The sequence below is a fragment of the Saccopteryx bilineata genome, chromosome 6 (genome assembly GCF_036850765.1).
Source record: "Saccopteryx bilineata isolate mSacBil1 chromosome 6, mSacBil1_pri_phased_curated, whole genome shotgun sequence".
Classification (NCBI taxonomy): Eukaryota; Metazoa; Chordata; class Mammalia; order Chiroptera; family Emballonuridae; genus Saccopteryx; species Saccopteryx bilineata.
Genome location: NC_089495.1, coordinates 162,467,418 through 162,479,794, shown reverse-complemented (window position 1 = coordinate 162,479,794; position 12,377 = coordinate 162,467,418). Strand labels below are relative to the sequence as shown.

The following is a 12,377-nucleotide window of genomic DNA, read 5'->3' as shown; positions in this document are numbered from 1 at the left end:
GGGGCGGCTCCCCGGGCCGCAGAAGATCCTCCCCCCCTCCCCCCCCCGCCCGTGAGCGGCTCAGATGTCGGAGTAGCCGCGGCTCTGGCGCTCCGCACCTACCGTCTGCGGCAGCGGGGGCTGGCGGCCCCGGCCCCTGCCCGGCCCCTTCCCCCAACCCCATGCCTCAGACCTAACTTCGACACCCTCCCCAGCGGGGGGCCTTTCCCGGTGTCCCTTGCCCGCTCCGTCCAAGTCAGGAGCCATGAACGACCAGTACCACCGGGCGGCCCGGGACGGCTACCTGGAGCTCCTCAAGGAGGCCACCCGGAAGGAGCTGAACGCCCCCGACGAGGATGGCATGACCCCCACCCTCTGGGCTGCCTACCACGGCAACCTGGAGTCACTGCGCCTCATTGTGAGCCGGGGGTGAGTACTCAGCACCAGCCCCGCAGCGGAGGGGAAGAGAGTCGCAGCGCTCTCCAGCCCCCCGAGTCTCCCCCAGATTCCACGCACCCTCTCCTCTGACCCACTTCTTTCCCTATCGACAGACCCTAAGGTAGGAACTTGGGACCTGGCAGTCATGGGAGGGAGGGGGACACAAGCAGTGTGTGACATTTGTGACCTGGATATGGGGCTAGGAGAGGAGGACTAGGATTTGGGGGTTCATGATGTGGGAGTGGCTGCGGAGTAAGAGGAAGGTGGGAGTGTGAGAAAGGTCTCCTGGGTGGGTGGCACCTTGAAGCACGTGTGAGAGGCATAGTGAGAACAGGAGAGGAAGTGCAGAAGCCTCAGAGGGGTCAGAGTGAGGCTCAGAATGGAGGGACTCAGTACCCACTGCCAGCCTGGGATGCAAAGGGCTCTCCAAGCAGCAACCTCCTCCCCTCAGGCTGGGGCTCACATGCTCTCTCCTTGCTCATTGCTGGGATTTATGGGAACTATCCACAGTACCAAATGTCACTGGGTCCAACCGTCCTACAAATCCCTCTATGCCCCTCCCCCACCAAAAACTCCCTCACCTTCCCTTTGGAATTGTCTGGGGTGGGGTGGGGGGAGGATGTAGAGTCCAGGTGTCAGGGCTAGGGAAGAGATTTGGAGGTAATTATGGAATGTGAAGGGGGCTCCCATGGCTGAATGACACTATAGACCACTTCTTTGCCCCCAGCAGATTTATAAAAAGAAGTCAGGTTGAACTGGACATCAGGGAGGCCTGAACATAGAAAAAGTGAAAGAGTTGCCTCAGGAGGGTCAACATGCACATCTCAGGCCCTAGGAAATCACTGTGGAGAAGCAAGGGCCCAGGTAGCCCTGGTGCCGAGTGCTGGCCTGTGGCCTGAACATGTGGTGGGTGGAAGAAGCCCCCCTTGCTCTCCCTTGGTGGCTGTTTTTGGGGCCCAGCAGGTGGGACCATCTCTTAAAATCTTGCAGTGAAGCCATATTCCAGGAGGCCAAGTCTGGCCCCTCCCACACCAAGAGGGCATACAGTCAGGAAGTGATCCTGACTTCCTGCCCCCTCCCTCAGAGAGATTCGACACCCCCAACTCCCAAAAAGGGTAAGGGTTGGTGTATAGGTGTGGACACCAGATGCCAAGCAGCTCCTCCCTACAGTGTCCTGAAAGACTTGGCGATTGTAGGGGAAGTGAGGAGGGGCTTGTTCAGGAAGCAGTAATGACAAAGGGGTGATTCTTTCTCCAGCCCTGCGGGTGGCCTCGTGGCCTCATTAGCGTGAGGCAGAGTCGCTGAGCTAGGCCCCTGAAGGACAGGAGAGTTCAGGAGCTGAAGGGAGCATGACCTAAGGGAAAACAGCCTGATGTAGAGGATGTTGGAGGGGGGTAGGTGGGTCTCCTGGACAGGCCCTAGACACCCTGCCTCACAGGGATCCTAAAGGTGGGGCAGCAGGGGCAGAGAGGGCCGCTGGGCCCAGGTTGCAGACTTCCCTCCTCCTCCCCTCTAGTCCTGGCTGCCCCCACGCTCCCCTTCTGGCCCAGGCCAAGACCCGACACCTGCTCTCACACTCGGGCTTGCCAGGCCTGGCCCTGCTCCCTGCAGACATGGCCGTGCCCGCTGCCACGCACGCACACCCTCACACACTCACCCAGGGCTCAGGCCCAGCACATACCACCCTCTCATCCTCTTTAAGGGTCACTCCTGCACGCACAGCCACGCTAACTAGCTCACTACCACGCCTGCCTAGAGACCCAGACACGCCCTGGCCCACCACCTCTCTGGGCCAGCTCCCCACTGGGCCCCATGAATAATTCACCCCTTTCTCTTTGGGCATCAAATATTTATCCCCTGAGATTCCCAGCCCTCAGTCCTCTTGGGGAAGGCCCCGCCCTAGCCCCGCCTTCTCCGTCGCCCCACCCCCTCTGTACCTGGGGCCATTTTCCCCGTGGGCTCACTCTCTGTCGGCCTGGTGGCACAGGGCTGAGTGTTTCCTGGAATCAAAGCAGAGACCTCAGGCCCTCCGGTCCCTCTGGTGTGCCCGTGGGGAGGCTGAGCCAAGCTGGGAGCTCCTCACACCAGCAACCACTGCCGACTACCTGTCTGAGCTGTGATGGCACATCACCCCTCTCCATGTGTTCTCACTGCAGGGGTGACCCGGACAAATGTGACATCTGGGGCAACACGCCCCTGCATCTGGCAGCTGCCAACGGTCACCTGCACTGCCTCTCCTTTCTGGTGTCCTTCGGGGCCAATATCTGGTGCCTGGACAACGACTACCACACCCCGCTGGACATGGCCGCCATGAAGGGCCACATGGAGTGTGTGCGCTACCTGGACTCCATCGCGGCCAAGCAGAGCAGTCTCAACCCCAAGCTGGTGGGAAAGCTGAAGGACAAGGCCTTCCGCGAGGCGGAGAGGCGCATCCGCGAGTGCGCCAAAATGCAGCGCAAGCACCACGAGCGCATGGAGCGGCGCTACCGGCGAGAGCTGGCTGAACGCTCCGACACGCTCAGCTTCTCCAGCCTCACGTCCAGCACCCTGAGCCACCGGCTGCAGCACCTGACGCTGGGCAGCCAGCTGCCCTACTCGCAGGCCACGCTGCATGGCACCAACAGGGGCAAGACCAAGATCCAGCGGAAGCTGGAGCGGCGCAAGCAGGGCGGAGAGGGCACCTTCAAGATCTCAGAGGACGGGCGCAAGAGTGTGCGCTCGCTCTCGGGCCTACAGCTGGGCAATGATGTGATGTTCGTGCGCCAGGGCAACTACGCCAACCCTAAGGAGTGGGGTCGCTCCCCGCTCCGGGACATGTTCCTCTCCGACGAGGACAGTATCTCCCGTGCCACACTGGCGGCCGAGCCTGCCCACTCGGAGGTCAGCACCGACTCAGGCCATGACTCTCTGTTTACCCGCCCCGGCCTGGGCACCATGGTGTTCCGCAGGAACTACCTGAGCAGCGGGCTGCACGGGCTGGGCAGGGAGGACGCGGCGCTGGACAGCGTGGGCACGCCGCGGGGTCGGCTGCAGAGCTCCCCCAGCCTGGACAATGACAGCCTGGGCAGTGCCAACAGCCTGCAGGACCGCAGCTGCGGGGAGGAGCTGCCCTGGGACGAGCTGGACTTGGGCCTGGATGAGGATCTGGAGCCAGAGACAAGCCCGCTGGAGACCTTCCTGGCCTCCTTGCACATGGAGGACTTTACCTCCCTCCTGCGGCAGGAGAAGATCGACCTGGAAGCATTGATGCTGTGCTCAGACATCGACCTCCGTAGCATCAATTTCCCCCTGGGACCCCGCAAGAAGATCATGGGGGCCGTGCGGAGGCGGAGGCAGGCGCTGGAGCGCCCTCCAGCCCTGGAGGACACAGAGCTGTGAGTGACCTAGCCTTGGGGGGATGAAAAAACAGGGGTTGGGAGTGGGGGGTCTGTCTTCCCCGGAAGTGGAGGATAATACATTTTTCATAAAACTCAAGTCACCATCAATTACAAGAGGTCCCACTTATTTCCTTTTCTCCAAGTTCAGACAAATAAGTTGCAGATTTGATGGTGACACAAGGCCCTTTTATCACAGCAGATGTAAAGTGCATCTCGATTTTGGACAAGTCAAAATGTGGAAAACTGGATGTCTTAGTGTGGATGAGACCCAGTAGTCATAGTAATCACAGCTAGGATGTTTTGAGCCTCCCATCTCCTAGGCGCTGGAGATGCCCTACACACAGGGGCTAGATCATCCCCATTTTCCAGGCAAGCAGGTGGTGGCTCAGAGGGTTAAAATAGCTCATTCCAGGGGCTTAAGGCTGCTTGGTGCAGAGCTGGGCTTGCTTCCTGGTCTATGTGACTCTAAAGCAGTGGTTCTCAACCTTTCTAATGCCGTGACCCCGCAATACAGTTCCTCATGTTGCGGTGACATCAAACCAAAAAATAATTTTGGTGGCTACTTCATAACTGTAATTTTGCTACAGTTATGATTTGGAATGTAAATACCTGATATGCATTATGTATTTTCCGATGGCTTTAGGTGACCCCCGACCCACAGGTTGAGAACCGCTGCTCTAAAGCCTAGGACTAGATGACTCTAGTGAAGGGCAGAGCTGTCGTGTTCAAAAAGCCATCTTTGTGGCCCTGGCCGGTTGGCTCAGCGGTAGAGCGTCGGCCTGGCGTGCGGGGGACCCGGGATCGATTCCCGGCCAGGGCACATAGGAGAGGCGCCCATTTGCTTCTCCACCCCTCCCCCCCCTCCTCTCTGTCTCTCTCTTCCTCTCCTGCAGCCAAGGCTCCATTGGAGCAAAGATGGCCCGGGCGCTGGGGATGGCTCCTTGGCCTCTTCCCCAGGCGCTAGAGTGGCTCTGGTCACAGCAGAGTGACACCCCGGAGGGGCAGAGCATTGCCCCCTGGTGGGCAGAGCTTCGCCCCTGGTGGGCGTGCCGGGTGGATCCCGGTCTGGCGCATGCGGGAGTCTGTCTGACTGTCTCTCCCCGTTTCCAGCTTCAGGGGAAAAAAAAAAAAAAAAAAAGCTATCTTTGTAAGTTCAAGGCTGCTGCCACACTGGCCATGCTATGGCCCATCCCTGTTCTGACCCCTCCTTCATGGCATTCCATAAGCTCCTTGGTATGTGTGGCCTTTAACCTACATGTCTGGGCAGGGGTGGATGTGAAGAGGCAGTCTGATTTAGAGTTTGGGGTATGGGGTGGGCACCCCTCAGCAAGTGTCCCCATTCCTGACCATCAACCTGCCCAGAGATGGTAAGTTGTCAAAATGGCTAGTCTTGGTTTAAAGTGTTTCAAAGGCTCTTACCTGAGGTCTATTTCTGTCTCTCTACAGATAACGGGGGCTTCTCTCCCCAGACCAAAATGAATTGCAAGTTGCCACAACCCACGGTGGGGCCACGAAGTCCTCACAGTTGCCAGCCCCGCAGCCCCTGAGCCCTTCCCCAGGGGCAAGGACCATGTCCCTCGTCTCCCTTAAATCCTTCCCACACTCTGAAGCAGAGGATGTGTCCTGGAAGCATCCGGAAGGGTCCCAGAGCCCTTGAAGTCACCCTGATCTCAGTGGCCCTAAAGGACATGTGGATTTGCAGGAGGCCAGAAGAAAGGCAGAGGCTACTGTGGCTCTGGGGACCAGACAACGTGTCTATCAGAGCTGGGTGGGAGTGTGTGTTAGGGGTGGGCACGGCCTGTCCCAGGGCCGTGGTCTCCCATATCTCTCCTCTGAGGAGCCTGTTTTCATGCTCAGGCTGGAGACACTCACTTCCTCCATTCCTGTGAGGGAAGAGTTTGGGCTGCCTCCCTCTGCCTGTACAACCTGGAGAAGAGGTCCTGGCTAGACTCTTCAGCCAAATGCCTTGACTTTAGTCCCCACCCCTGCCCTTAGCACAACCGGCCCTCTTCTCCTTCTCCCACTGGCCATGCTGGGGAGTTGGAGCGCCAGGCTGGAGTGTGTGTGAGTGCAGGTGATGCACCCTTCCCAGCTCACCCTGGGGGTGGGGGCCCAGCCTGACTCTGCCCTCCTTACCCTGTCATCCTCCATACTCCCTCTCCTCGGTTGTATAGCCTGGCCCTCCTGGGACCCCAGAGGGTCAGGGCAATAGATGCAAGGTGCTAGAGTAACCGGCTGCAGTATTATGGCCCCTAGGCTTGAGATAGGCATGGCAGGCTGTCCAGCCTAGTGGGGGCAATCCTGTCATGGGGGCACTGGAGCAGCCTGAGGCTGTGGATAATCTAAGCTGCTAATTGACCATAGCTCCCCAGGGCTCTGTGTGCCTGTGCTGGGCTTTGGTTGGTGGACTTCTGTCAAGGTCTGGAAGCGGCTGGGTGGCTGCTGTTCTGCATGAATAGTGAGTGAGCAAGAGCTCAGCAGATGCCCCTGCTCTGTGGTGGTGGTGAGACCAGGAGAAAGGCGGCCTCGGGGTCTTCAGGCATGTGTGCTCAGATATGTGTCATCAGAACTCTCTAGTTAGACCGAGGTCATCGATGTGGGAGAGTCACTCAGGAGCTCACACACGTGTGTGTGCACATACCCCCAACCCTCCCCCCCCATGTAATGGGCCTCATTCCTGAACTTCAGCTGGGAAGCGGTTTCTCCTGGGAGCACTGCCACAGCCTTTCCTACTCCTTCCTGGGCCCCTTTGGCCAGAGCAGGGAAAGAGAACCCCCAAAGGATGCCATAGGCCTCCCTTTGGGCATCTGTGCCTGTGTATGGGCCCTGGTCCCACACAGAGGGCTTGGCTGCCTACCATTGCCACCCTGAGCCCACCCCAGTCCTCCCATTCTCTGGGCCTGAGCGTGGGGCAACCCCCAAGTGCCGACTTGACTTCCTCAGAACGCCAGGTGCTGCCCTTTCTCTCCTGTTTCTGGCCGTGCACTGCCTCAGCCCCTCCCTGCTCTCCCTGTGCTGGGGTAGTGTGGGCTCTGTGACTCCCACCACTGTACAAAGTACCCCTCCCCCAGGCTCATTATAACTTTTGAAGAGTATGTTCTGCATTATTGTCATGACTGTGTCTTGTTCTCTAATCATTTGGGGGGGGGGGAGGTAGGGTGAAGAGAGCAAGCGGGTGGGGTAGGAGAGGGCAAGGGTCTTTCTGTGCCTTTGAGGACTTGGTCCTGTTCCTTGGAGGGGGTCTTGGGATGGATGGTTGCACACTCCTCCCTGAGCAGCTGTGGAGGGTTCCCCTCATCCTTGGGCCTTCACCTGCTCTCCCTGGGCCCAGAATTGGAGCTGATAGAGAGGGAAGGTTCAGAAGAACTGGGACAGGACAGTCCCCAGCAGCTGAGCAAGGAGGATGGCTCAGGCTCCAGCCCTGCTCCCGGGGCCTGCAGCTGCTGATGCCTTCTCCCTTCCCACCAGGGTCTGCCTGGGCTTCTCTGGACATGGGTAGAGGCCATATCCCAGCAGGTTGCCACCCATCACCAGACCCCATGAGCCCTGATCTCAAAGCCCCCCTGCCCACCCCTGGGAGGCCTCCTATGGGGTCTCCATTCCCCTAGCCACCCCAGCCAGGCAGTTCTTGGGGCAGCCCTATTTAGAACCCTTCTTGTTTCCAGGGGTAAGTCTTCCCCTAAAGCTGCAGGACAGTGGGCTCTGTTTTGTCAGTCAAGCTTGGGAAAGAGTCCTGGAATTGTTTGGCTCCATTCCCTAAGGATGCTGGGCCAAGTACTTCTGCCAGGGTAGTTCAAGACAGCTTCCTCCTCCAGCATCAATCAGAAAGGTGCACTGGACATCAGTGCTGAATGGTTGCCTGGCAATCATCTAGGGGTTCTCGGCCACCTCCCTCCACTTTACAGATGAAAAAACTGAGGCCAATGAGGGGGAAGGTCCAGACCCAGAACCTAGGCCTCCTTTTCCCAGCCCCAGGGCCACCAAGGGAGCATGAGATTGAGATTCTGCTTCCCGGGTTCCACGGGGTTCGTCTGCCCGGTGGCCCCTACTGTCCATCCTGGTCACTGCACCTACCTCAAGAAAGACCCACCAGTCCTGGTGCCTCAGGTCCAGGGAAGAACATGGGGATAAGGACCTGCAATGACAGAAGCGAGTGGATCAGAACTTCAGTATGGAGGCAGAGACGAACCGGAAGCAGCGGGTTGGGGGGGGTCTTCAGAGGTCACTGTGGTTGGAGGATGAAAGCCTGGGGCACAGGAGCTGGTGGGGCTCCAGGAAGCCCGAGGGGACAGCAAAGGAAAGAATTTTACACAGTAGAGACTCAACTTTCTCCATTCATTCCCCCCCAAATTAGATTGAGGATAGGGGAATGCTTTCTAAAAGGTTACAATAATCAATGATTCTTAGCTTTTCGGGATTAGAATCTGCTAATAAAACGGACGCTCCCTGGGAAAATGCACGTTGGGTATACACACAGGTGATATCACTCGACATTGCAGGCAGCTCAGGGAGTCCAAAGAGGTCCAGGGACCCCAGGCTGATATGCCTCAGTCTGCGGTAAAGATGTATCGTAAATAGGATTAATGTGATGATGGAGATGAGGGTGGCAGAAGGAATCGGAGGCACGAAGGGCCTCCCGGTATGTGGCACAAGCCTGTCGTTTTACAGATGAGGTTAACTGAGGCCAGAGGGCAAAGGACTGGCTGAAGGTCACAGAGCAGCCAAGTGGGCAAAGTAGTACCAGGTGCCTTTCAGGATGCCAGATGCCTCCTGTCCCCATATTAGGCTAGTCCTAGACAATGTGACACTACTGTTCTCCCAGCACATACATGGGTCACCTCCTCTGAGATAGACCTGGGTTGTATGGGAGGTGGCAGGACTCAGGAGACAGCCAGATCTGGATGGCAAAACCATCCCTACCCCTTTCTGGCTGTGTGGCCTTGGATAAGTTATCCTCCTCTCTGAGTCTGTTTTCTCAGCTGTAAAATAGGTATTGTAGAATAATTTATTATAATAACAGTGTTAATCCTAGTGACATAGGTCATTAGGAGAGTGAAATGGTAATGTGGGCAAAGCACTAAAAACACTGTCCAATATTTAGTACACATCAGGGAATAATGACCATGCTTATTGGTGGTCCCAGCCACCCAGTAAGCCAGCCCTAGGCAATCTGAGTCAGTTCCAGGGAGCTGTGTTGTGAGACCAAGTCCCGTGTGAGAGTGAGCCCCTGCACGGCTAAACACACTAGCTCCTGGAGGGGGCACTGGAGGCATCCTCATCTGACCAGCAGGGGGCATTGACAACCCAGCCAGTGGCTAAGGAACAGTCAGGGTAGACCACCATCCAATCATAGTCCCTGCTGGTGCCAAAGAGCTGGAGGGAAGTCACAGATCCAGCAGCCAAGGTCCCCATTATGCCACTAGCTGAACTTTATCAAAAACTTTCTCCTTTTTCTGTAAGGTAGGTGAGGGTTTTTATCTTACATAGAAGAAGAGATTGAGTGTCAGAGAGGTTTCCTGACACTCCCAAGGCCCCAGGGATGAGGAAAGTTCAGGCTCCCTGACCTGGGTCCCTTCTACCACCCCATCCCCTGAGTTAAGCTTTCAAGTTTTTTTTGTGTGTGTGACAAAGAAAGAGAGATACAGAGAGGACAGATAGGGACAGACAGGAAGGGAGAGAGAGGAGAAGCATCAATTCTTCTTTGTGGCACCTTAGTTGTTCATTGAGTCTTTCAAGTTTTTACCATCAGTTGTTGAAAGCTTATAGGTTGCTCAGGGTAAAGACTCTATATACATTTAACCCTCACAATAAAACCACAACCCTATTAAACAAGGACTGTATTATCATTACCTCTATTTTACAGGTGGGAAGACAGAGGATCAGAGTGGTGATATGACTTGCCCAAGGTCCCAGAGCTATTGGTCGATGAAACAGGTCTCAGAGGCCAATCCAATATCCATGATAGTGAGACCTGCATGCCTAACCACAGTCCTGTACTGGCCCCCAAGCACTGGAACCCTTTGGTGGGGGTTGTCTTTGATCTTGGGTCCCCTTAACCTGTGCCTGGTCCTGGTCAGGTGCCAGACTCAGCCTAAGGCGTGGAGGCAGCATGCTGGCAGCTTTAGCAGCCCAAGCACATTGTCTGACCCTCAGCTCAGCGCTCACCTGCCCTGGCAGACCGGGCTGACAGAGGGCAGGTCGGGTCACGGGGCCACTAGGCAGAATACCGGGGGGCTGTTTGGGAGGGTAAAAGCTTCATGTCTTGAGACTGCTGAGAGGGGGGAGCAGGTCTGCAGAAACATCTCCACCCCCTTAGAGCAGGGGTCCCCAAAGTACGGCCCGCGGGCCACATGCGGCCCCCTGAGTCCATTTATCCGGCCCCCATTGCACTTCCGAAAGGGGCACCTCTTTCATTGGTGGTCAGTGAGAGGAGCATAGTTTCCATTGAAATTCTGGTCAGTTTGTTGATTTAAATTTACTTGTTCTTTATTTTAAATATTGTATTTGCTCCCATTTTGTTTTTTTACTTTAAAATAAGATTTGTGCAGTGTGCATAGGGATTTGTTCATAGTTTTTTTATAGTCCGGCCCTCCAACAGTCTGAGGGACAGTGAACTGGCCCCCTGTGTAAAAAGTTTGGGGACCCCTGCCTTAGAGTGTCTGCCTGTCTCCCTCTTTGTCTCCTCATGTCTCTGACTCTCTTGGTCCTCTTTGTCCCTGGAACACTGGGACTCCTGGGCAGTCTGTCTTCCTCTCTCCCCCTCTTTGGGCTGTCTCATGTCTCTAGGCCTCACTTTCCCTTGGTCTCTAAAACACACACACATATATAGACATATAGATATAGATATATAGATATATGTAGATATATTGGTCTCTGCTCCTTGTTCCCAACGCAGAGCTCCTAAAACTCGTATGATTTCCTAGTGATAAGAACACTTAGGAGGAGTATCTTTTGTTCTCATAATATGTCTGACCCCAGTTCCTGTCACAGAGCTCCTAAATCCCTTGTAATTTCCCAGCTGATAGGACCACCTTTTGTTCTGATGGGTGACTCTGGGTGGGCTCCTGGATGGCTCTTGGATGGGAGTCGTCACTAGAAACACTAGGAGCTTTTGGCTCCATCCCCAAACTTTGAGGAGGAGAGAGGGGCTGGAGACTGAGTTTATAATTGATCACCCTTACGTGATGAAGCTTCCATAAGAATCCCTGAAGCATGGGTTTCAGAGAGCTGAGTTGGTGAATACATCCACGTCCCGGGAGGGTGGTGTACCCCAACTCCATGGGGACAGAAGCTTCTGCCCTCAGGATGCTCCTGGACCTTAGGTATCTCTCTGTGCTGGCTGTTCATGCCTATCTTCTATAATACGCTTTATAATAAACCAGTAAATGTGAGTAAAGAGCTTTTCTGAGCTCTATGAGCTGTGCTAGCAAATTGCTGACCCTGAGGTGGTGGGGTTGCGGCAACCCCAAAGTTGCTAGCCAGGTCAGACAGAAGGCCTCACCCCAAACCTTGTACCTCAGCAGCCCAGAGTGCACCTCCAGGGAACCTGAGGTTTTGCTCGGGGCCCACAGCTGGTAAGAGCACAGACAGGGCCTGACTCCTCCTGTCTGAGTCTCCAAGCTGCTCCCTGAACTGGAGGCCTCTCATCACCTTGTTTCCTCTGAGGAGGTTGAGGGCAGGGAGCCTGCCTGGGTTTCTACTCCTGAATGACCAAGTATGATGAGGTGTGGAGCCCGAGGTGGAGAAACTTCTGGCAAGTCCATTCAGAACCACCAATGTCTGCTCTTTAGAGAAAAGACCTCAGGGCTGCCCATGTGGTGAGCCCTGCAAAGCCTCAGAAAGCAGTTCATCCCATGGGGCCCTATTCCCACCCTCACTTACTCTGACTTCTTCATTTCATGGTGGACCTATGTGGGCACCTGTTCTAGGGGCTGCGGGCCCCTTGCTCTGCTCTGGATGTGCACACAGCCGGGAAGCTGCTCCAAGGACCCTGGTGGGTGCCCTCGTGGAGGCTGCCAGCTGGGTCTGGCTCCTGACCCCCACCATCACTGCCCCACAAGGGCGCCCTCAGTCCTACAGAATCAGACTACCCCTCACAGCACTGCCTCTTCAAGCCACACAACAGAGGCTGAGGTGGGCAAGGGAAGGAGGGCATTCTTTACTAGCCCCGTTTTATAGATGTGGCAACTGAGATTTGTGGGCGCAAACGGCCTGCTAGGATGTCTAGTCTGGTCCATTTGCATAGCTGCATGCAACCAGCTGCCTTCTCAGAACACGTATCTAGCAACTTCTACACACTAGGCACGACAAACCCACGAGGACAGTATCACTGTCTCGTCTCACAGATCAGGAAACCAGGGCTCAGGCAGCCAAGTCGTTTCTCCAGGCCTCTGAGTGCAGAAGGGTCAGAGCCGGGGGGTTCAAACCCCGAACTCTGGCTCTTTCCATGGTAACCCTGGCCTCCCCTACTCTGTTCCCGGAGCCACCGCCCCAGGACTGCTCTCTGCCTGTGTGCACGTGTGTCTGTGCGTGTGTGGTGTGGGCGAGGGTCTGACGGGCTAGACAAGCATAGGTGGCATAGTG

The 12,377-nt window shown here is 56.0% G+C and overlaps 1 protein-coding gene across 2 annotated transcripts; it reads left to right on the top strand.

Annotated features, from left to right (window-relative positions):
- The first annotated feature begins 82 nt into the window (after positions 1–82).
- On the top strand, positions 83–6,855 carry USH1G (USH1 protein network component sans). 2 transcript variants are annotated; one of them, XM_066237270.1, is made up of 3 exons: positions 83–408; positions 2,574–3,791; positions 5,241–6,855. In XM_066237270.1, exons 1-3 carry the CDS (start codon positions 245–247, stop codon positions 5,242–5,244), a joined length of 1,386 nt encoding a protein of 461 aa, XP_066093367.1. In that variant the 5' UTR covers positions 83–244; the 3' UTR covers positions 5,245–6,855. The 2 variants fall into 2 exon arrangements, with proteins under 2 accessions (XP_066093367.1, XP_066093366.1); XM_066237269.1 differs by lacking the exon at positions 5,241–6,855 and having other exon boundaries at positions 2,574–3,795.
- The last annotated feature ends 5,522 nt before the right edge of the window (positions 6,856–12,377 follow it).